The sequence below is a fragment of the Xiphophorus hellerii genome, chromosome 2, assembly GCF_003331165.1.
Source record: "Xiphophorus hellerii strain 12219 chromosome 2, Xiphophorus_hellerii-4.1, whole genome shotgun sequence".
Classification (NCBI taxonomy): Eukaryota; Metazoa; Chordata; class Actinopteri; order Cyprinodontiformes; family Poeciliidae; genus Xiphophorus; species Xiphophorus hellerii.
The window spans coordinates 7,451,657-7,476,872 of record NC_045673.1 but is presented as its reverse complement, the minus strand read 5'-3'; the positions used below and the strand labels follow the sequence as shown (position 1 = coordinate 7,476,872).

At 38.1% G+C, this 25,216-nt stretch overlaps 2 protein-coding genes across 5 annotated transcripts in view; one reads left to right on the top strand and one right to left on the bottom strand.

Annotated features, from left to right (window-relative positions):
* The first annotated feature begins 198 nt into the window (after window positions 1-198).
* sergef (secretion regulating guanine nucleotide exchange factor) lies at window positions 199-17,369 on the top strand. Of its 4 annotated transcripts, XM_032582050.1 has the most exons (12): window positions 199-268; window positions 543-687; window positions 1,659-1,811; window positions 2,573-2,667; window positions 2,894-2,954; window positions 3,057-3,170; window positions 3,243-3,305; window positions 4,085-4,243; window positions 4,684-4,829; window positions 6,262-6,298; window positions 14,385-14,459; window positions 15,585-17,369. In XM_032582050.1, coding segments are annotated over exons 1-12 (1,092 nt in total). In that variant the 5' UTR covers window positions 199-226; the 3' UTR covers window positions 15,587-17,369. The 4 variants fall into 4 exon arrangements, with proteins under 4 accessions (XP_032437941.1, XP_032437924.1, XP_032437933.1 ...); XM_032582033.1 differs by lacking the exons at window positions 14,385-14,459; window positions 15,585-17,369 and adding an exon at window positions 9,875-13,648; XM_032582042.1 differs by lacking the exons at window positions 3,243-3,305; window positions 14,385-14,459; window positions 15,585-17,369 and adding an exon at window positions 9,875-13,648.
* The window catches only part of kcnc1b (potassium voltage-gated channel, Shaw-related subfamily, member 1b), a 19,629-nt gene continuing 3,110 nt past the window's right edge, over window positions 8,698-25,216 (bottom strand). The window contains 5 exon segments of the mRNA XM_032582025.1: window positions 8,698-8,841; window positions 13,997-14,033; window positions 18,832-19,005; window positions 20,729-21,047; window positions 21,049-21,645. Coding sequence (XP_032437916.1) covers window positions 8,793-8,841; window positions 13,997-14,033; window positions 18,832-19,005; window positions 20,729-21,047; window positions 21,049-21,645 — 1,176 coding nt within the window. The 3' untranslated portion in view covers window positions 8,698-8,792.

Sequence of the window (25,216 nt, the reverse complement as noted above, 5' to 3'; positions counted from 1 at the left end):
AATTAACAATGTAGCTTCAACAAATTTACAGCTCACATTTCAATAATAAGCGTCTCTAAACATAAATACAGAAATAGATAAACTCTTAATCGTAGATAAAGGGAACATTTGAACTCATTATTTGTATATTCGCCGGCTGAAGTTCACAATTAACTGATTTGTTCAGAGCGTGCCTGGAAATTGCGACAGTGCCGTAAACCATGTCCGGTTTCCAGCTGGGTGTTCCATGGAAACACATTCACGTCTTACGTTTTGTTTATATTCCTGGGTAAGTTTGTTCTCCTTAGAAATAAACGGTGTAACTTGTGTTTGTCAGATCGTGTGCTTATGTTAAATAAAGTACTCACTTCCGCCGAGTGACGTGACACCTTAACGATTATATTTTAAAAACTTTTACTAAGGTTAGCCTAACTAGCTCACAGTTTACTTGCAACAACCACCCAAACAGATGCCGTGTGTGGATAATTGGAGAATATTTGACGATACGAATCGTTTGTCTTCTCTGTTTAATGTGTTTTATATATATGCGTTGTTGGCTTCAGGGAGCCAACAGCTACGGTCAGCTGGGACAGAGCCATGTGGAGGACCAGTGCGTACCGCGGCTCTCCGTCCTGCCCTGCTCGGCTCTGCAGGGCAGGACGGTCCGTGTTGTGGACGGAGGAGGGGGTCATTCTGTGGTTCTCACCGGTGAGATTCTGTTTGTTTTCACAGAACTCATTTAAACCACTGACAGTACCGAGTTGTGTGAGGAAAACTTTATGAGGTTAAATGGACCCCTCTGCTGGATGAATAATTGAACTGCAGTTTTTTTTTCTTTTCTTTTTAAAGCTGATAAAACAAATAATGCCACAATAAAGGGGAGGAAAAAGTTGCTTACTCTTTATGATGTCTTTATATTACACTCTCCAAAACTGCTATGCTCTTATTTAGCAGTTCAATTAAAGCATAATCCGTCTCACATCTTTCTGTTTACAAGCCTTGAATGTTTTACACTGTTTCTGTATGATTAAATCACATCATAACTCAAAATTATGTCCATTTAATTACTTTTTTTTATTGGACTTGACCCAACCACAAAAGACATGGAACTCATGTCAGACTTGTAACCAGCAATTTAAAATTTTGTTTGACTTGAGAAGGTTTGAGATAGTGAACAAAATAAAAAGTACCTTTTTAAGACGTGACTTTTACACACCCTCTGAAACATTAACTTTATTAATTTACTGCTTGATAATGACCCAGTATCTCAGCTCTAATGAAACAAGGTATTATCTCAGTAGGAAACTGATAAGATGGTACTGCAAAAAAGGGCAAACACTACTAAGTTAATGTTTACTGTAAAATGCAATGTCAGCATTTACTGCTAATAGCACTGGCTGCCTGTTCTAATGACATAATAAATCCACCTTCTAAGAAACATACATATATTTTGGAAATTATTTACTGTTGCTCTGATGGTAAATTACATATTCAATCATAGCTCCTCTGTTTTTACTTCAGATTTCACATGAGATGAAGGACTTAAGACTTAATACTAACCTGATTCCACCTCAGTGATAACTTTAAACAAGGATTCACATTTTGAACAACAAATTAAACAATGTGTGGGTTATTCTCCCTAAGAGTTTTGTTGCTTTGTTCTTTTTTTTGTTAAGCAGAGAGTGGAGAGGTGTTTGTTTGTGGACAGAATGACAGAGGCCAGCTGGGACTTGGTCACAGTACTAACGTCTTAACTCTTCAGCTCTGCCCCGTCTTGAATCACAGAGTCACAAATGTAGCCTGCGGCTGGGATTTTACACTTTTTCTCACCGGTGAGCAGAAAACGCTACTTAGAAGCCGCATCTCAACAGCAAATGGTTCTTTTAATATTTGATGATAGATTTGTTTACTCATGTAACTGCATGAATATACTTGCCAAATTCACAGAGAATCAGTTGATATAGTATTATGTAGTATTGATAAATGTTGTCTGTTCATTTTAACTATCTCATCTCTTAAAATAAAGACAAATTCATGAAACTTGGCTACTCTGTCTGCAGGTTGAAACTGAAGCAGAGCAAAAAACACTGGGTGTTAAATCAGCATTTCCATATTTCAGTGATATTTCACCTGAATTAGCTACTAGTTCTGCATTTTACGTTTTTGTTTTAATATTTGACTCTTCCTTGTAACATTTTGTCTGCTAAATAGAAATTATTGATGTTTTTTGTCATTGCACTGGTTACTGGACTAGACTTGTCATGACTTTTCTTCCTCCAAGCTAAGCAAAATGCTGCAGGCAGACCACTTACATAATTTAATAAGCTAGCTCATGATGCTCATATTTTATACCGGGTATTTTGGCTACGAGTATATTTTAAGATATGTTTAAAGAAATTTCCATTGTAATTGCGACACTTTTAGCAACCAGATAAAACTTTTTTTGCTTATTCAGAATGTCTATATTTTATTGATTGGGACTTTCATTCTGTCTCTACAGAGATTTGTGACTGTATGTCTGTCAAAACATACATCTGTTTTACTTGCCTGCCTACTTTTTTTTATTTTTCCATTGTTTTTTTTTTCTCTCCAGATTCTGGTCAACTATTTGCATGTGGTTCTAATGCATTTGGACAGTTGGGTGTTGGACAGACAGTCACACACTCTTCTGAGCTTCTAGCTGTTGAGGTGAGTACATGTTACCAGTGTGTTTTATTTTTACGTGTATCTAATTAAGTTAGAAGATAAGTAAAAATAACATGTATTTCTGTGTGTAATAAAGGTATAAAATTATGACATGCTATGTATACTTCACATGAGATGTACATATACATAATTTCTGCCTGTTTTAGAATTTTATAAACGGCACTTCCTCTTTTTCTGATCTAATTATTATTGTGATGCTTGTTGTCAGGTTCTTAAAGAGCCAATAGTGAGTGTAGCAGCAGGATTGAGACATTCACTCGCCGTTAGTGGTAAGGTATCCCCATATGCTGTCCTGTCTTGTTTTTCTGTGTTGTAATTTAATTTAATTTAACAGTAAAGCCAAGGATCCTGTTTTTCTGTTTAACCGTCAGCCTCGGGCTCCGTGTATCAGTGGGGAACCGGTCTTTTTAATCATGCTAAGAGAGCGCTCAGTCCCCACCCTGTTCCGTCACATCTGAACTCCAAACTTCCCTGTCCGGTACCAGGTAACATGCACTAAGCTGCAATGGTGGAATGAATCATTTTTGTGTGATACGTGTTTGTACCCAACACTGCAGGTCTCGGCCACAGGAAAGCACAGCTTGTAACAGCAGGTTCAGCACACTGTGTGTGTTTAACAGGTAGGGAACAAGAAATCTGTGCTAATTAGCTTAAACTAACAAGCAGAAACTAAAAAAATATTAAGGTTTTGTGTTGTTAAGTACTCTAGTGTTTGTTTGAACATGGAAATATGGTTTTTAGCTCTTAAAACACAAAATCTCTGCCGCTCTCAGATCCCCAGGAAAGTCACGTCACAAGTTTTTTGTTCGTGCTTAAAATGAATAAAATACCTAGATCTGCCCATCTGGGGTTCTGAAAGTCAAAAGTAGTTATAAAAAGCATGAGAGTGACTTTTTATAACACAGTAAACGACTTTTAAAATCAATCCAAAAAGTCACTGGGAGTCAGTTTGAAAGTGGAATGAGAGCTCTGTTAGCTGTGAGTTTTGAATAAATTGCAGTGATGCACCATGTTTTATTTTCCTTTTAAAGACTAGAAGAAAGAGTTTTACAATATTTTTTTTTGCAGGTCATAAAAACCACTGCATTGGATTGGGAGAGGGACATTTTATTAACGTACTTTATGTAAAGGAATTCTGCCTTAGCGTCAGTTCTGAGGTTTGAATCATACATAGCACCATAGTTTAGCAAAACTCTCGGTAAGTGTAATGCCAGTTCACTTAATTTGGAATAAGGTTTGTCTCTGTGTGTCCCCGTCTGATAATCAATCATTCATGATAGGATGTGTGTGACTTTGTTTTTATATGCTGAGCCTGACCTCGCATCTGTCCTGGAGGTAGTTGACAAATAATTCAGTTGCTGCTCTGCCTTTGTTTTTTTTTGGGGGGGGGGGTTTGCAGAAGAAGGTGAATTATTCCTGTGGGGACGCAATAAACATGGCCAGCTGGCTACAGCGGAGCCCTTTCTGCCCTCTCCCACTCTGCTGAATCGATCTCTGCTGAAGGGAGAGAAGGTTATGGGTGTGTGCAGCGGCTGGACGCACGTTGTTGCTCAAACAGGTACAAAAGGGGTAGAAGCTCAGCTTGTGACTGAGATACTCACCAGGAACAGGATAGCTTGGAGACCTGCTATGTTTTAGCTACAGTCATGTGAAAAAAAATAGGACAGTCCATTAAATATTCACTTCACATATCAAAGTCTTATCTCATTTCTCATTAAAAAAGGGATTTAATTATAGATAAACGCCAAAAATCAACCTTGTTTTAATCAGTAGACAAAAGATATGAACAATAAAGTGTTTTCAAGCCGAGGAAATTATTAGGACATCCTACTTCCTGATAGCTAGTGCTTGAAGTTTGATAAATTTTGAGATGTTAGCAGGGTTCTTTGGATGGTCAGAACATTTCAAGTCACCCCTCAGCATCTCAAAAGGATACAAATCTGAGCTTTTCATTGCATTTCAGATAAAAGATAAGTAAAATATTAATTTATTTCACAGAGAGAGGCAGAGTATTCACATGGGGGAGAGGAGATTATGGACAGCTTGGTCGATCAGCCTCAGTCAGTGAGAACGCAGAGATGTTGATGGGAATCAGGAAGGATTGCATCCCTCTTGAAGTTACATCCCTCTATGGAGCAACTCAGGTGAGATACTGTCTGCAGCATCTAATTGTCTTTGTATCTGCCTAAATGACCTAAATTTAAGACTTCACTGTTGAGAGTCTCAATTTTGTATTGTATTCCACAAATTAGATTTGAAACGTGAACAGCAGTCCAGCAGGGGGAACCAGCCGACCAAAGAGAAAACAGTGGCTGTTGTTAATGTCAAGGGAAAATTATAGTGATTTTGTGCATAGAAAAGACGGAGGTCATTATTTATGCATCGGGGGGAGGACAACTGCTTAATGAAGGGTAAACATCTCCTCTCCCATAAGAGTAATTGATAGTGAGGATCAGGGCCTCAGCAGTTAACCTACGGTCTGAATGGCTGCTGGAAGGCTTTGTCAATAAAGTTGATGTCAGGGACGGGCAAGGGTAAGTGCTTGATCCTTCCTCCACTGAGTACAGATCGTTGCAGCTGCACTGACCCGTGCCAAACAGGGATTACCTTTTGTGTGTCTCTGTTTATACGCATAATGAAAAGCGAGATAAAATAGCTGAGTGACCCATAAATCGTTTAGCCTCGCCTCCCCATTTTAAGCCCTTTAAATTCTGACGAGCTGAATTATGAGACACAAAAACATACGAGGAGGAGCAAATTGCTCAGGAATCAATATTTGTTTTTATGTGTTGCCTAAGGTGTAGATTTTATCCAAAACAGAGCCCTCTCAATGCAGTTCAGCCTCTGCTACAAACACAGGACTGTATCAGCAGCGCAGCATTAGTTAATTACCATATAAATATAAATATCTTTAACACATTTCAACAACAGTCAGTGCTGTGAACAGGGAGGAGAGAAAAAAGGTGTTAGATCTGCATCTTTGGATTCAGCAGTATAGCTATGAAATGACAGCATTAACTCCTTATTTTACTTGTGTGATGAAGGTTATTAGGCTAATCTTTCCATTACATTTTTTTATACTATAAAGTGCAAAACTGTCTATAAATTCAACATATCTAAAAAACAACAATTAACTTTATCGGTTTTTGTTGCATCTATTTCCATGCATCCAACTTAGCACAGTGGCTGTCAATATTTCTGTGGTTTCAGTAGAGCTGGGCAATAAATCAATTTTAACAATTTATAAAACTTTGGGCTTTTGAAGATTTAATTTTTGAAAAATAATTTTTTTTCCCCACCAATGCTGCACCTACAGTATGTTTTAAATGGTTTGCTTTTATTGTGGATTTCGAAATAGTTGATTTAAGGTAGCACAGATGCCAAAAAAGCAGTGAAATGGCCGTATAGATCGCTCTAATAATAGAAAGCCAGCAAAATGTTCTCTTGCTGCCAAACATTTCCCACTCACTAACAGCTGGCATGAAGAAGAGATAGTCAGTGATATTATCTGCACCTGGTTTTAAAGTTAAACCTGACCTGTGTTTATGTTAACTGTATTTATTTTTTTCTTTACAGATTGTATGTGGATCTGAACACAACCTTGCCATTGTAGGTGAGCATGTTCTCATTCAAACAGTTCAGATTTTTTCAGAAATTTTTGTTCTGTAAAACATTTTTTTTACAACTGTGCTGGAAACTAAAGGAAAGGATTAACTATATTAGACTGAGAACATTTATGATGATTATGACCATATAAATTACCATTTATGTGGTCATTTATCAAAAGAGGAAATGAGTGTGGATATTTCAGTAAGATGGTAATCCAATATTATAAGATTTATATCTTATAATTTTGGAAAATGTCTTGTATTCCAATATTTCCAATAGTACTTTTTCATCAATATTAAAACAAGCTCATACTTCTTGCTGAAAAGTTACTTGTAAGTTAGTTTGTCCTATTTCAAGTGTACTAAAATATTTGCACTACAAACTTTGACCAAAATTACACTGTAAAATTTTGTGTTTTTGCAGTGTAGAATGGTCTAAACTCTTGACTTGTATACAATTATATTATTATTATATTATTATTACCAACAAATGTATTCCATTCTCTATGCCATTCCACAGTATTACACAGAACTTAATTTATGGATTCTTGGTGATTTTTTTAATATATGTGGATTCCTTCAGATGTTGGCAACATCTGGTGTGAACATAGAAAGAAAAATATTGACATGTTCAGTTCTCATTTTCCACGTTGTAAATCATCAGGTTACAGACACCGAGCCTCATTCTGTCAAGGATTTGAAGGATGACGTGTAGCCCTGCTGTAAATACCATTTTGTGTCTAAATGACTGAAAGCCGGCACTTTAACAGATTCACAAAAGCCATTAAAGTTGCGTATCTCATGTCAGAAAAGAGCTTTATTGGTTTCTGTGGCTGAAACACAAGACGTCTCTGCTGAACCGACATGTCTGCATAAAGGATAACGTAGACACAAAGGTGAGCAGAACCTTTTCCAACCCGTTCTTTCTACGGTATTAAAGAATTAGTATGAGACCTGCCTAATACATTAGAGTCAAACAGCAGTGTAAAAAAATCATCTTGGTAAAGCAGCAGAGATTTTTTGGGGTCAGTACTTTGCTTCGTGGCCTTTCATCAAGAAGTAATTACAGCATAGATAGATGGATATCATTGACAGAGGCAATTACCCAAACAGGCCTAACAGGAACGATATTAACCACACTCACACACTCACCCCCTCACGCCCACACAAAACCATTTACAGGCAAATGTTATGAGAGCAATTTCCTTCAGTCCACAATAAATGAATGTAAACAAAAACAGCCTCTTGTAACCACTAATTAAAAAAAGACACCTCGACGTCTAAATTAATTTTAAAATTTATTTTCATTTGAAATGGGGACTTTTGGACCAGCAATCAGCAGTCTAGTCCTTTTTCTTCAGGTAAGATGCTTCTGACGCTATTTTTGGTTCAGGAGTGTCTGAAAAGAAGGAATGTAACATTTGTAGTTGAGTCCTTACGTCTGTGTGTGCTGTGGCTCCTGAAGCTGTGACGCCAGCTGCAGACCACGCCTTGTAAATCTGCCCCAAACTCTTGAATGGGCTGTGTTACAATCCTCTTATGGCTGCGGTTTTCTCTGTCTCTTGTTCTCATTTCTCTACCACAATCTTTCCTTCCACCAAACCATTAACAGGAGCTTCTTTAGGAATGAACTTTTGTGGCTTACCCTACTTTTTAATGGAAATAACATTCATTCCCGTGACAAAAATCCACGTTTTATTTAGATTTTTTCTCATAAACTGAATCTTGGGTTTAACATTAAACTGGAAGCTGCAATCATCAACATTAGCAAAAAAACAATCTGTGTAATGAATCTTCACATTTTTAATTGAATCACTTGCATAAATTAACTTTTTAAAGACACTTTGATGCCTCTGTATTGTACATGCTTCACAAACCTCCCCTACTTTGCCATAGTTTCAGCAAGCAATAAGAAACATTTTGGCTGTAAAATCCCTCACATTAAATTTTTAACACTGACCCAGTTTTTTACATCAGCATGAATAAAAATACCACAGAACAACTCAGAAATGGAACTACAAGATTCCGTTAGAAAGGTGACTTGAATGTTGCCGGTGTTGCTGCAAACATCCACGCGACCAGCCGTCAGCTTTCTCACCAAATGTAAAAATAACAAGCATGGGCGAGGTTTAGCACATTGTTACGGCTGTCCACAGTAATCATTGATGTGAGAAAGTTTTGCTCTGTACTTTGTGAAGTTCTTCCAGAGGGATGAGAAAGCATAACATGTAGAAGAAGAACTTGTGTGAACCTCCGACTCTTCGTGATCTCTTTTTTTTTTCCTTCTTCTTCTTCCTCTTGTCTTGAGCGTGGTGGCAGGAGAAATTAAATAGCAAAACAGGATTGGAAGCCCAGACCTGAGTGCTGTTATTTCTGGTGCTGAAGTAGGTCAGGCGGAAGAGAATAGAGAGCATTGCACACTGTTTGTATCTGTTGCCTGCTCAAACCCATGCCCATTTGCACCGAGAGGTCTCCAAGTATGAATTTCGTCATCGTTGGTCAGAGGTTGGCGATAGGCCAAAGACTCTGTGGGCACAGCTCGTCCAATCTGAGGAAAAATTTCAGTGATTACCTAAGCTTAACATGACTACTTATAGTATATCTTTACCTCTATGGACTCATGCAGCTTTGGCTAGAAAAGGTGCAGCTGTGGTGCTGTGTCACTGTTAAATTTCTAAACTGCCAAAAATGAAAACCAGTGGCCAGATTTTTTCACTTGGAAGTGGCTCACGGTTTGCGTTTTTTATATATTTTTTTATTCTTATGTTGCGCAGAATACTGTGCAGACACTTTGTTGCCATGGAAACACTGATGTGCTGTCCTCTCGTCAGTGCGTCCATGAATTAAGCAGCGAGATGAGGTTTTATTTTCCTCACTGTGACACTTCAACACATGACGTCCACTAATACATCGTCTTCAGCACCTATAAACTCTAAGACATGCTAAATGCGCTCTACTTATGCATCCATGCACCGTCTTAAAGGCACGACTACAAGTGCTTCTGCAGCCGTATTTGGCAGCGTCACACTGACATAAGCTTCTGGTGAGTTATCCTGCCCTGTTAACTGGTCAAAGCACAATGCGCCTGTTAGGAAAAGCCAAATCGGATTCTTCAGAGACAAAACACAGAAAGACGAAGAGACCAGTCGATGGAACAAATGGAAAACATGGACACACACACACAACTGCAGCGAACGGCAAGCGCTCCAAGACGTGCTACCCTTGAGAAAGCAAGCTCGCCTCTGTTGCCACGACAACGGAACCTATTAGGTAACTGTGTTGCCATGGCACGTGTCTCTTCAGTGATGCAGACCTGACCACACCCACTGATGAGCTCTCCAGCTGTGAAGAGCAAGGGAGGCTTTTATTGCAGACCAAGTGTCAGCATTTGGAGATCAGAGAAGCTCTGTACGTGCAGGGGTCTGGGGGTGTGTGTGTGTGTCTCTCTTTGTGTAGCCCGCCTGTTTTCTTTTTTTGTTTTGTTTTTTGTTTTTTTTTATTCCCTGTTGGTGTCTAATTTTAGCCTTTCCCCTCTGTGTCCTCCTGTCACTGACCAAACGCATCTCTCTCTCTGTTTTTAGGGGGGTGCCTCCTGTCGTGGGGCTGGAACGAGCACGGGATGTGTGGGGACGGTTCACAGGCTGATGTCTTTCGTCCTCGGCTCGTTTCTGATCTCAGGCCTGTTGTCATTGGCTGTGGTGCTGGACACTCAATGGCAGTGTGTGGTGTGACGACGAGTTTAACACAGAATTCTGTCCACACTTGGGAAGAAGTGGAGCACAAGCAAAGTTCCCCTTTCACTGAGTAATAGGTTTTGCATTTTAAAAAACTACCTCAGCTACTTGATAAAGTTTTCATGATTGGTGTAGTTGAACACGGTTTTTTAGAGCAGCCTAAGTTAATGAAATAAAACTTTGTCAACCTAAGTCATAAAATGATTTGCACATTAATTAATAAATGCATAAACAAACAACATGTAATTTCATAGTGCATTGCTTTGCATCCAGCAGAAATGGAAGAAATTACCAGATCATCACTATTTATGCATCAAACCATAAGACCATAATCTATTTTTAAACTCCAAAAAGTGTGTTAAGAGTCTATGTTGGTGGATTGTATTTACGGATCAAAAAGGATGAAGAGTGTGTTTTTCAATTTGGATACAGTTAATAATTAGGGAAAAATATTATTCAGTATGTAATCTGCCAATCAGTTCCAGTCTCTGAATTATTGATTGATTGATTAAATGGGTCTCTGCAATTTATGCCTCCAAAAATCTACTTGTTACATTTCAGATTTATCATATCAATTTTTCTGTTTATCATAGGCTTGATTTATATTGAATCTTTTTTTTTAGTCATCTGTTTGTTGATTTGAATTGGTGTATTAGTGGAAAAGTGTATTTTATTTATTTATTTTTTTTTTTTACTTCAGATGGCTAAAAAAAATAAAAATAAATCAACACTCACTGAATACTGATTATTTCTGTGTTTTTTATTTATCACTATTTCTGTACAAGTCTGAACTGTATTGGTCAAAAAACACAAAACAAAAATCCCTAAACAACAAACCAATAAAAACGATAACTGAACACCTCACTGAGATAAATAGCCACAAAATGCATGGTGTTCAAAAACACACACTCTAAGGTCTCACTAAGTAGCACACATTAGTTGCCATATTTGTCATGTTGGTGCTCTTTATACAATAACCATTGCTTTCTTTACTTTCTCTGTTGTTAAACGTTGACCAACATACTGTTCTCCTATTTGTACTCAGCCAGCCTGCAGCTTGCTATTTTTGGCAGATTCAACTGAATTCACTCAGATCTCAAGAGGTTGTTGGCAGTGTGTTTGCAGTTGTTTGGTAAGAAGTTGGTCCCTTTTCACAAACCTTTCCACATAAACATTGAATCAACCCTTTGTGCTCAAATGGTGGTCCTTTGAGTTTTTTTTTTAAGAGGTATACTCATTGCTTTATTGTAGAGGTTGATCCATACAGGGCTCCTTATTGCATCTGTAATTTTGAGCATTAATTTCAATGGCTGGTGACTTTTAAATTAAAATTTGCATTAGGTAGTGATGCACTGTAATTCCCCTAAATGAGAAGAATAATTTGCATATTAGAGGCACTTGTCCAAGTTGATAACAGTTTGGCCTTTGTTGGTATTACACATTACTATCTGTATGCACATATGTGTACAAGAAACAAAAATAATTCTACATGATTGTCAATTAAATCACAGCTGCACTACATAACATTAACATGATGTAATGGCAAAGTCGTACATCCTACAGCGCCGTAAAAAGTGTTTGCACTCCTTAAACGTTTTTATGTCATGTTACAACCACAAACATAAAGGTTTTTTTTATGTAATAATGCAAGTTTATCACCTAATTTTGAAGGGAAAGCAACATGTTTTTAATGTACTTTATAAATAAAAATTTGAAAAGTTTGGCATGAATTTGTACTTTACCTTACTCTGGTGTCCCTAAATGAAATTAACTGCGTCCAATTGCCTTCAGAAGCAAATAAATTATTCATAGATAATTTTATTGTAGTATAAATAGAGCTTTGAAGGCCCCGAAGGGTTTTTAGATAGCATCAGCAAGCAAACATTAATATAAAGGTCAAGGAACAAACTAGAGAGTTCAGGGATGACATAGTAAAGAAACCTAAAGCAGAGTTAGGTTATAAAACGCAGAGAGCAAAGTCTAGTCTCTCATCTAAAACAGGAAAAAGTACGCCGCAACTACAAACTGAACAAGACACGCCTGCCCAGCTATGCTGGCAGGCCAAAAGAGAAAGCATTAATCAAAAAAGCAAGAGGCCTGTGGCATCTCTGGAGGAGCTGCAGAGATCCACATCTCAGCTAAGGAATGTCTCGACAGAACGACTATTAAGTTGGCCTTTATTGAAGATTACCATGACGAAAGGCACTGTTGAAATAAATTAACAAGTTCTGCCTGTAGCTCGCCGTAAACCATGTTGGGGAGTAGATAAGACTCTATTACGTATCAAACGATACCAGAAAATAAAAATATTATTGTTTTACAGTCAAGAGACTTTTTTTGTGTCAAAGAAATTACCTGGGACCAGATTTTTCTTTTACTTTGTGGGACATAAAACGGTGTCCCCACTTGTTGCATTAAGGTAGCACTGTTTTAAAACTGCCGTCTGTCAGCGGGATGGGTAACAGCTTGTTATGCTCCCAGTGTTTTTCTGTAAGGAACAGGATGACAAAAAAAGTTAAATATTCTGAACACTAAGAACTTTAAAACAGTGACCAAATTTACTAAGGCCTTACAAATTTATAATTTTGTTCAGAATTTTTGTCTGTATCAAAATCAAAATAGTTATGGATAAATAAGAGGCTTTATTCCTATTGCAGTAATGATGTTGAATCACTTTTACAATTTTGTAATTATTTGCTTTTTGTGTCAAATACTAGGCATTGCAATAATAATGTACATTTTTGTGTGATACTGTAAAAGTGTCATATTTTTACTCAAGATTGTGATATTGTGAGAATCTTTTTATGAGCAAATATGCAGAAAAAAGGTTCCTTTGGTAAGATGAGACCAAAACTGAAGTCCCTGGTTACATTTAAAAAGCTGTTGCTGAAAATTAATACAGGAAAAAGCCATACACACACCTTACCCACCATGAAAGACGGTGGTGGCAGCATTATGGCGTGGGGATACTTTAGTATTTAGCAGGGGCAAAGTGGTCAGAGTTAGTTTGGAAGTGTGGTGGAGGTTCACCTTTAAACAGAATGATGACTTCAAACATAACAAATGCAATGGAATGGTTTCAATCACAGCACCTTGAGTTAGAATGGCCTAGTCAAAATCTGGACTGACTTTATGTCTTTCAAAATTCTAATTACTTACACTGTCGTTTCTGGTTGCAACAAGGCAAAATGCGACGTTTATAGGGTATGCATACTTTTTTAAGGCACTTCAAGTAGGCTGTCTTTGTCCTTCAAACTAGTACAATTATAATACTTCACAGTCTTAAGTACTTTCAATTCCTTACGCCAGAGCTTGCAATTCCTAATGCGTCATTTTTATCAAGGTTATAGTGATGCTTTTAGAAAACAACAGTGGTTTCTTGTGAATATTATTTTTTTGATGCCTGAAAATATATCAAAGAAATGTTAAAAATCCACTGGTGCAAAACAGTGCAAAACCCTACAAAGATATGACCGTGACAGTGCAAAGATCATTATTTCTTTTCAACTGTTAAGTCTGGCTGACATGACAATTGATAGGTTTTTTTTTGTTTGTTTGTTTGTTTTTTTTCTGACACGGGTGTGACTTAAATCTGGAGCAACATTTTTTTTTTCTTTTCAACAGAAGCAGCACACAAATATTTGATGGTTGCTCAAAAACATTGGAACGCACAAATTCAGCACACACAAAGCATATTTACAGGACTGGCACACAGCGAAAAATAGGCACACAAATTACAACACAGTAACCAGTCACAGATACTGAGCTACATAAGGCTTGACAACAAAACTTCCTCAGTGCTACATCTATGCTGAGTTTGTGATGTACAGGTTGTCACTGTCACACCCATTTAAAAATACTAAGTTATACACACATAAAAAAATGCTACAGCACTATCAAGTGGGTGATGGGTCATTATGGGTCATACACATAGTGGTTGGTACACCATGGTTCATAACACAAACTGACTCTGTTGGTTGTCTGCTCCGGTGCTGTCGTTGGTTCTCTATAAACATATAAAAAAAACAATAATAAAAATAAATTATTACACAATTCTATGTAAAATGGTGGAAATGATGGCGATGATGGAGGGTAAAGAAAATGTGCTCCGTTAGTTCCTCATGGTAAACAATGGGTTTACCATGCGTTCCCATGCTTCAGCCAAGGCGTCAGACATCAAAACGGACCGTCTGAGTGCATCGGTTGGACTTTGAAGTCGGTTAATAATGAACATGCCCAATCATGCCACTCTCTACAGCTCGATGTAGAGTAGTTTGGTCATTGTCATGCGTTTGGGTATTTTCCATCATGCTCTCACAGTCACCCCATTTTTTTGTCTTTATTTATTCATTTTCAGCTCGCTTTGCACATAGTCAGAACATCAATCCGCAGTTGAAAACCTCAGCGGTAAAGCCAGTTGGAAAGGAAAGATGTACGTATGCATGTGCTGCTGAAAAAAAAAACAAAGTCTGAATGCTTGTTGTGTATAAAATTTATTTCATGCAATGACTTGTATTTACATATTTTATTTGAATGCTTTTTTTTTGCATAAATGTAAAATACATGCATTTACCTTTCCCCAAATAGACCCACATCATGTTTCCCCCTACCCTGCATTTGAATTGCATGACCATAAAATTCACCTGCATCTCTTCACATCAAATCTACACAAATATTTTTTTTAAGCATAGAACGTTCATCAATTACCACAAGAGACATGACTCGAAATGTGAAACAATGCTCAATTCAGAATAGAAACAAAAGTTGGATGACTTCTTACAATTACCATATCTTCTTTTTTCTTACAGAAATAAACATTACTGATTGCTCTACATAGAATTTAATAAAGTGCCCTGAAAAGACTTGTGCATAAATGTTGGGACGGTATCAATACATGTAGGAGTATTGATCAGTAGACAAACACACAGCAGGATTCCTTGTGATATCTGATTGTAACTTGAGACATTTTGGCTCTGTAGAGTTGCTTGGTCCCCTTTTATTTTTGTGCTTTAATAAACAACAAGATATGAGAAGTATAAAATCATTTTTTCCTTCATCTTTTTTTCCAGCTTATCTTCTTTTGCTTGGTGCTGAATGTTAAATTGTAATATCACTGGTGTGTAACAACAATAACCAAAGAGGACATTAATTTGATTAAGAGTATCGGGGTGGAGCTAAAAGTGCCTATTTGGGAAATAAAGTGGCATAATGATGCTACACTGGGAACATTTGTTTAATAAGAAGTCAATTTTTACTGCCTTTCTCTCTGCTTTACTTGATATGAAGGCACCATTGTTTTACAGGCACATCTTAATAAATACTTTTAAGAAATTGAATTCAAAAGTGAAATATATGTATATAGTTAATTACACACAGAACTATATCCTTAAAAGCATTTATTTAATGTCCCTTTTAATGAAATACAATTTATATCTATTAAAAAAAGCTAAGCTTAAGTTTGTTAGAAAATCTGAATATCAAAAAAGACCAATAAAAAAACTTATTTTTATAACTATCTACTGAAAATACTCACTTAACACTTTGGTTCCTTTTGCAGGAACGTTTGCATCAACGCATTGTGGCATGGAGGCGACCCACTGCTGAGGTAATAAGGAAACCAGGATGGCTTTAGTAGCATATTGGGACCAGGTTGTCTCTCACCAATACACTGTAGGTTCTTATTGGTATCATTCACCACTATAACTAATCCCAACAGCCTTCACTCAAAAACCAGTCCATGTATTTAACCAAATACAAAAGTAGTGACCCATATCATGCTCTGATTGTTAAGAATAGACGAAAATATTTTTATTACACCACAAATTGTGACATTGAATGACTTTGTTTTGTGACAAAAATGTGCAAGATCCTTATGTTTTAGGATTGCAATACTTAACAGATCACTTTCTATAAAATTCAAACTAATTTGTTCATTAAATCAGGATATTGAATGCTTAATTTATTGCTAAGCAGGTAAATATAACCCAATATTTAATTATAGGCCGGTATTGCAAAAGATTTGCTCTGTGAGATTTAGATCTAGCACCACAGGTGCCACGTCCTGCCGGAAAATTTAATCTGCACTTCTTTAAAGCTTTTCAGCTGAAGGTAGCATGAGGCTCTAAAAGTTCCTGGTAGAAAAATACTCTCACTTTGGACTCTATAAAAGCCAGCAGATGACATGGCTCCCAAATCATCCCTGTCTGTTGAAACTTCAAGTCCCTGTCATCCCTGTCTGTTGTAAATATCCCTTTTAAATAGGGTATTTAAGAAAACAGATTTTCATTTCTTTCAACTTGTCTAATACACAACCTTCTGTGAAGATCCAGTTTTTTTGTTAGACCTCTGTCGGCTCATTTGCCCTGACATGTCTGTCTACTGGACAACTGTCTTGTAAGCAGTCCTTATAATTATGAAGGACAAAACATGGCTCATTCTTCACATTTTCTTTTTTATTGGTCTTTTTTCCAGAAATAAATGCTTGAAATATATGCATCTGGATGCAATTAGTCTATATGATATGAGTTTCACTTTTTGGCTTCAGTTAATAAAATAAATATCTATTTAATTTATTGAGGTGCGCCCATATATCTCATGAGTCCTGCATCAGGTCAAGCAGCACAGCAGTAGCAGAAGTTGCTAAAGAGTATTTACAGAGTTTAAAAACCCTAAACTACCAGTAAACACTGTCATATAAAATAGCATTTGTTGGCTTTGTGACAAATTTGTTCAAGTTAGACAACTCTGTGTTAGCTAGAGACCCCGGTCAAATGACAAGGAAAATAAATGTATAAAGTTGGGGAAAGGCAAAGAATGGTGGCTACATAAAAATCTCTGCTATGACTGAGTCTCTTGTAAAGCTGTCTTGAAATGCATAAGAATGACGAAGCTTAGGAAGCTTTTAAATTCTTTTTTTTCTTACAGTTACTGCATTACAATTAGCTTCTGGTTGAACATGATTTATCATGCAGTTCATGCAAATTAACAGTTTTAGTTCTGTTGACATTAAATGTATCCATCACTGGCATCAAAGGAATTGTCATAATCTCCATATTGCATTGGACATCGTGAACATTGCGTTCAAATATGTATATTTTTAATGGCCACTCAGTTAACATGGAGTCTTGTCTGGATTGCACTTCTGCATGAAAACGTCTCTACTTTGCAACACACAAAGCACTTGACAGTTGCCTTAACAGCTTTTGGATATGTTTCAAAGCAATGAGTTAATTTCCAGCACACTATCAACAGAGGTTACATCTCATGAAAAAAATATATATATTTTTACAAAATTCAACAACAACAAAAAAAAGCAAATGAGATCAAACTTATTAGCAGAAGAGTATGAGAGATCAAAAGCAACAGAGCAACAGGCAATGATGTCAACACAGGAAAAAAAGAGGAGTTAGCCTGCAGTAGAACAGTGCTTCGTCTGCAGCTCAGGTGACCCATGCAGAGTGGCATGTGCCAATGTTGACTACTTTAGGATATGATGACACACCCAAGTGTATCACTTGGGAAGCTTAAGTTTAAGCACAGTTAAGATACATTGTTCCAGGGAAAAGAAAAACCAAAACAAACAAAAATGAGAAGAAAACAAAATCAGGAGCGAAGGCAAAAAGTGTCAAAGCAAAGTCTGACAGGAGAGATAAGAAGGAGGATTGTGGACTGGCCTTCCAATGGCATTTTGTCTGCTACGCAACCATGCTACATAATGGATGGGATGGGAGAATGTGAGTGCTGCATTAGACAGGGTGGGCTGCAGGGCAGGGCGGACACTGAGGACACTCCAGAGGCATCCCCGCTCATGCCAGACATGCTGTTAAGGCTCCAAGGCTTTTCATAACCTTCAGTTGGAAAACAGAGAACGTTCTGAGTACACTGCAGCACTGGATCCATGACAGAAGGTTTTCTTTTTTTACTTTTTTTTTTGGTATTCCTCACTTCTTACACTACACCTGTTGCTTTCTTGTTTTTGTCTCCAAAGAAACAGGTCAACACAGACTTGAGACAGATTATTATTCTCCATGCATTGAGTGCATCAGGAGTACAACAGCATGCACCGGGTGGTACTGGAATGGTTTGGAGTAGAACACTGTAACAAGACAGAACAACAGGCACCGTGGGCAGGAGGTCTACACTTGGCTACAAGCAGAATTTCATTCTGTGTGCCAGTTACTGCACACAAACTTACATCACCTTCGAGAGGAATGTTTTGAACTTTTTGTCATTTAAAATATAATTTTAAATTGTCTTAAGCTGTAATAATGATAATAATAATAATTCACTTTTCGTGTTGTGCTCCTTCACCATGCTGATAGCACCCATCAGCAAGACACTTCATGCACCGTAATGGTCAAGAGGAATGTTCTTGTAAGTCAGAATCCCACACATTACTTATCATTAAAACACATAAACGTACATGATACACATGTAGCACGAAAAATACTCTCCTAGCCATATAAGACGACACATCCTAGATGATATAAATCTCAAAAATAGCTTTCTTACTAGTAAATAAATAGGGGTATTACATTATGCATGGTATAAAAAAATATATCTTATGTAGATGCGGATTATCCTTGACGTTTGTGGGGATTGTGCCTGTGTGTGGGTTGGAATTGTGTACAATCTCCAGCAGGATGATTGAGAAAAAGTGAGTGGTGATGTTTGCTGTGTGTGTGCGTGTGTGTGTTTTGGATGTGCGTGGAAAAAGCTGATGCGACAAAGGAGCATGTCATGTCTATTGCCTACAGGGTGTCAGTGTCTCGGGGGGGCCTGTGATTGGCTGTTACTGTACGTACCCCTCCTCACTCTGCCCCCCGTGTGGTTGGGGTGTTCAGCCGTGGTGACCAAGAAGCAGGGCCGCTCTCGCTCGCTGGGGCTGAAGATCTCCTCTGGAGAAATGGCCTGGTCTATGTGCGGGCAGTCTTCGTTGGCCAGTGCTGCGTTAGCCGCTTCGCCGTTCAGCTTGGAATCTTAAAATAATGAACAAAATTTTTTAAAATGAGAAGATGATGATGTTAAGGGCAACATTGTTTTAGCTATGACCTACTCAGGCTCCACATAGGAATTACCCTGCAACATAATGGTGTTAGTATACAGTCCCTTCCAAAGGGGTTTTTGCCCTTTGAACGTTTTGTCATTTTGACCAATTGAAAACTTTTGTAATGTTTAGAAGTATTTTTAATAATAACCCAACACAAAGTAGCACATCATTATGATGAATGAAAATCATATTTTTTTTCAATTTATTTTAAGATTTTAAATATAGAAAGTGTAACATGCACTGGATTACTGTAACACATGAAGACATCTGACCCTAAAACATTTCATTGTAACGTGTCTTTGACTTGTCCATTGGGGACAAATAAAATGTTATTAAATTGAATTGAATTGAATTGAATCATCCTGCTTGAAGGTGAAACTCTGCCCCAGTCTCAAGCATTTTGCAGCTGTTAATAGACTTTCATCCAGGATTGCTATGTTTTTAACTCACTCTTCTGCTTATCAACTTTGACCAACTTCCCAGTCCCTGAAAAAAAGCATTGCGGAAGCATGATGCTTCCATCACCGCATTTCAACATGTGAACACTGTTTATAGAATGTGTCAAGTGATCGTTTTCCCCTCAAAGTAATAAAAAAAGAAATTTTGGCAAATTAAAAACTCAACTTTGGTCTTATTTCATTCACACATTTGCTGTGTCCCTTTTACAAACTACAAAGAGGACTTCTTACAGCTTTCTTTCAACAAACATCTTTTTGCTCTTCCAGTTAAGTCTCAGATGTGTGCCTTTCAGCAAGAGTGCATGCTCATATCCTGATAGGTTTGCAGTGGTTCCGTACTCTTCAATACTTTTTAGAAGGAAAAAATATTCCACCGCTTTGGTTACTTCTTATTATCCTAAACCAGCTTCAAACTTTTTCATCTGTCTGCTGTGTTGCTTGGTGTTTGGGACACTAGTTGCTCACAAAATAGTTGTATTTATACTTAAATTATACAAAAATGTACTCACTGAGATGATTGGTTTATTTTGCAGTTTCAGAAAAAAAGGGACTGAATATGTTTTTACAAGAAACTTTTCCTCTTTTTATTTGTAAATATTAGAACCCATAACTTTCTTCCACTTTGCAGTAAATTTGTGTTTTTCTATCATATAAGAAACAAACAAAATACCTTAAAGCTTGTTGTGGTGACACCCGTTTTAAGACGCCTTGAACAAAAGTTCAAGGCGTCTTAAAACTTTTGTAAACAGCAGCTGCTGTCTGGTGTTTACCTTGAACTGCTGATGTAATTCATCTCTGGCAAAGACCAATATATCTCAGCGCTGACATCACCAGAGGGGCATTAAGTTGTTCCAGCATCTACTAATGGTTGTACTTAACATTACAACTACATCCTCTCAGTCTTAAGAGACATAGAGTATGAGTCACTGCATTAGGAAGTGCAAAATCAATAGCAAGAATACTCAGGGTCTCTTTTATTCTTTTATCAAAAGTCAAATGGGCTTTTTATTTCATACTGCATTCCATTGATTGTTTTCAGAATTGTGTTTTTTGTTTAGTCTCATGTCTGAGTCAGCAGCTGACTGAAGTACATGATCAGACGGCAAAACTGCTAACTAGTGAAATGGCTATTTCTACAGGAGCAATCAGCTTCAACAACAGTACATGAGAGGTTGTGTTTTGCTTCTTACTTACCTTGAAATTTGATCTCAAACACATCGTCATGGGGTATAGGGCTTGGATGCTGGGAGCTGATGCTGGACTTACAATAGTTAGGGGAGCCTGGTTGGGGCGCTCTGGGGATATGCCTGTTTTTTTTCTTTGGTAGTTTCTGTTTAGCCATTGCCAGGGAGTAGTACATTCCAAAGTTGTTGACAATTACTGGTACTGGCATGGCGATGGTCAGCACACCTGCCAGGGCACACAGGGCTCCAACCAGCATGCCAAAGGTCGTCTGAGGGTACATGTCTCCGTAGCCGAGGGTCGTCATCGTCACCACCGCCCACCAGAATCCGAATTGGGATGTTCTTGAACTGTGTATGCTCACTGGCTCTCGGGTCGTTGGGGTCGGCTCCAATGCGTTCTGCGTAGTAGATCATTGTGGCAAAGATGAGGACGCCAAGAGCAAGAAAAATAATGAGGAGGAGGAACTCGTTGGTGCTGGCCCTCAGAGTGTGACCCAGAACTCGCAGCCCCACAAAGTGACGGGTTAACTTGAAGATACGCAGGATCCGCACAAAGCGGACAACTCTCAGGAATCCCAGCACGTCTTTCGCTGCCTTGGAGGACAGCCCACTGAGGCTCACCTCCAGGTAGAAGGGCAGGATGGCCACAAAGTCGATGATGTTGAGCGCATTCCGAATGAAGTCAAATTTGTTCGGACAGAAAGTTATTCGCATCAGAAACTCAAAAGTGAACCACACAACGCAGACGCCCTCGATGTAGGTGAGGTAGGCCGCCGTCTCTGTCTCCTGGTATGTGCTCACCACCGTTTCATTGTCCAGCACTTCCGTCTCGGTGCGGTTCACAATCGGGTTGAAGGCTTCGTGGGTCTCCAGACAGAAGGTGGTGATAGACACCAGAATGAAGAAAAGCGAGGCCAGAGCGATCCACTGAGAGGGGAAAAAAGATAAAAGGGATGAGAGGATGATGAGCACAGTATCACAGGCAATGTAATCAACCTTGATGGGTTAGCAACTATTTTCAGCAGGATACAATGCAACTCAATCTATCATCTATGAAATAACATCACTTTTGACTATGACCAGATGTCAATTGATGTTATCTCTGTTTTTCCTCTTTAAGGGGATGATCTGGATAAACTTCCTGTTCCTCCTCTTGCTTATGCTGAGGCTCAAGGTCATGGCGTTTTTATGAGTGACCTATATATAGAATTATAAAGAACCTGCAGCAGCTGGAACAGTAGTAACAAACGGGATCTTTTTGTTAACCCTCAACCTTTAGCCTGGGACTTCTCCCTTCATCACAACCACTACTGTAGGTCTTCCCTGCACAAGGTCACACTGTCCTGGGGACCTAGCTCCTGGGAATCACCGAGAGCTGGGAGAAACCCATAATTCACCTAATGGGTAAAGAGTACTTCAACCTTCATTATGTATTGATTAGATTCTCAGATTTCATCACATTTAGGTTGTCAGAGATCTGGTGCATACAACATGAGCGTAACAGCCGCTCTCTCTGGGGTACATAGTGGAGGCCTTTCGTCATGGTGTTTTCCTCATGTTATCTCCATCCTATCATGCTGTGCTGGTTTACAGCAGGTGTTGGTCAATTCACCTCTTTATCAATTTATACTTTTTAATTTTTAGTTGTTTTGTACCCAACTGTTTTGCATAAAAAATGGATCTGTCTGTTGCAAGACATGCATCAGATCAGGCCTCCTTTGGGGATATTTTGTACCTGCTTTGGCTGTCCATGACTTCAAGTATTGTTTTATATTGTCCTGACAGTCTACTGTAAGGAAATACGGTTATATGACTCCCATAAATGAAGGAGTTTGCTTAGCTATCTTGTTTTCACCAGGTGTCATATGGAATATTTTAAAGACTCAACTGGTGCAAACCTGGATCAAAATCAAACTAAATGGACAAACAGTTGCACTAAATATTATTCAACCCCATCTTCAAATGAAGTGTATTTTCAAAATTCTAATTTGTGTTTTAAGTCAGCAAATTTTAACAGTTTAAATAGTTAAATAAATTTAATATTACAACGGGTTAAAAAGGCAGTTATCCCAAGCATACCTCAGAGTCCACCAAGACTAGGTTTCAGAAGTACTAGAAGTTAGATGAAGTGGTCAGTGGTTGACTTACTGAAAAATAAGGTTTGAATAGCCTTTGAAAATGGTTGCTGCAACACACAAACCAAGGAATATCAATGAACTGGCCTTTCATTGATCATTCTTGAGGAAAGCAGCCAGAATTTGCTGTCTATCCATGAATAATTGTTTGTTTACAGCAGGTCATAGTAATTAAAAAGTGCTTTAAAAAAATACTGATTTGTCCTGAGCTATGTATGCTGTTTTTACTTGATTTATTTACTGCAAAGGTCTACTAGGTTGTACAGTTTAATAATCCTAAATTGGAGTGGGGTTGAATAATCTTAGATGGAGTTTTAGGATACAGCACAACATTTTCAGGAAATATAAACAAATTAAATTACTTTAGAAATAAACAGATACATAATGGTTTACATACAGGATTAGGAAGAAGCTAAGTGGCAAAATAAGGGTTTGTCTTACTCCACATGGTGTACCTGTTATCTTAAAGCAGGAATAAGCATCCTCATCTTAAGTGAGGTGAGTGGACAGGAAGTGTAAATAGGAAGAGAGGCATTACTATTCCATGAGTTGCAAAAGTGGGATCAATAGTTGCTTGTTTGCTTGTAAAAATGCATGAAAGTCAAGCTTTGCAGTACCTCTCAAACTAATGCATGGGATTGTTAAGTAGAGTGAAGAAATAATGAATGACTTTAGAGAAGGTGTAAGTTGAATAAAAAGGGAGCAGGTCTGGGCATGCATTCTGCTGAGCAAAACAAACACTGCTCTCCCTGGCAGTAGCATCCATTCACAGAGAGGCCGCCGCGCAGCACAAGATGGAAAACAGGCTCTCATTATAACATCCTCATCACCAACCGAATCATTGCACTGAGCTGAGGAAATCACTGCTGCTTATGAAAGTCTGCTTCCTCTTCCAAATACTAGGATAGTGGCTCAGGGGACTAGGTGCTGGCTTCAGATTTAGGTTGTGTCAACAGCAGGACTGTGCACATAGAAAAGCCAACTTTGAAAATATTTGTAGAATATTGCATAATTTGTTAAGTTGAGTTCAAGTTGTCTTTTTGTAGCTTCAATTCAGAACAAATGTAATCTCAGCGAACTTTGCGAGACAAATGCTTCAGTCCAAATCCATGTAAATATAAATATAAACATATAGAGAGATTCAAGTTCAGTCATATACATTCCAATAAAATTCAGTAAAATTCAGTTTATATGCTAGTTGTTTAAAAAATATGTGAGAAAGCTCAGTCCAGTCATGGACTTCACAGTTTTTTCTTGATGTTATTAAAATTTTGTGTCAGAGCTCTGAAGCGATAAAAAGTGTTAGTGTTTTCTCTGATTGCATAATGCTGTTTTGTCCACCCCCTCTACACTGTGTTCCATAATAAGTCAGATTTAACATCCCTGCCTTCTTCTTTAAAGTAGGCTGTTGTTTTTTTTTCATTTGAATCTCTTCAGATGCCCAAAATTTTCATAATAGTAAAATTTTTTGCAGCTCAAATTGGGTAGACAATATCAGTCAACAAGCTTTAGTGTGATGAAGCCTTTTTTTTCTGATATGCTTCTTTTGTTTAATTCACGAATGCCTCCAAACATTCAGTTTGCTGAATATCCCACCCTTCCAAACAAAGAAACAAGCACTGCATCTTATTGGGCCGCCCCCTGAATTATGCGTCTCTGACAGTAAGGAAGGAGCGCAGTCAGTGAAAAGACAAAAGACTTTTTCTTTATTAATAATTCTCCCTGTCTCGGAAAAACCACAGGCCTACTATGCAGAGACAAGGGCTTAGATCCACTGTGTATAGAGTCTGTAATTAACTCTGAAGCTCACATCTAATTAATCTTGTTGCCAGTTTTGGTGGCACTCTGTCAATCTTTGATCTGTTTTTGTCAGACCTATTGTTAAATGTAGGGACAGTTTTAGGATTTTTTGAAATTCTGGAATTTTTTTCCCCCTTCATTAAATGATTATGTTGTAAATGGCACACAGTTAGGTTACACTGCTGTGCCCAAAGCCTAAGGGGTTAGAACTTGTCAATATAGACTTCCTTTAAAGCAGCTTGACTGTTTACACCAATCAGGTTGGTACAGCTGTTCAAACAGCATGCAGCACAGCAGGTCCTTTGTAGGGGCTCTGTGGCCTTTCTGAAGCATCTGAAAAGCTGGTTGTTATTTCATTTTCACCAACGTGGGGCATTGTGCCCAGATGGAAAAGTGCCCTTAACAAAGACTAATAACGACACCTGAAAGAGCAACCTCATTTTTGTTTGGAGGTCTGCCACAAACAATTGGTTGGTGCCAAAGAGCTGGTGTCCTTATGTGGAGCTGACCTATATAACTGGGGATCCTTCTGTCCTGGAAATAACAATCTAAAGACCTGTTGG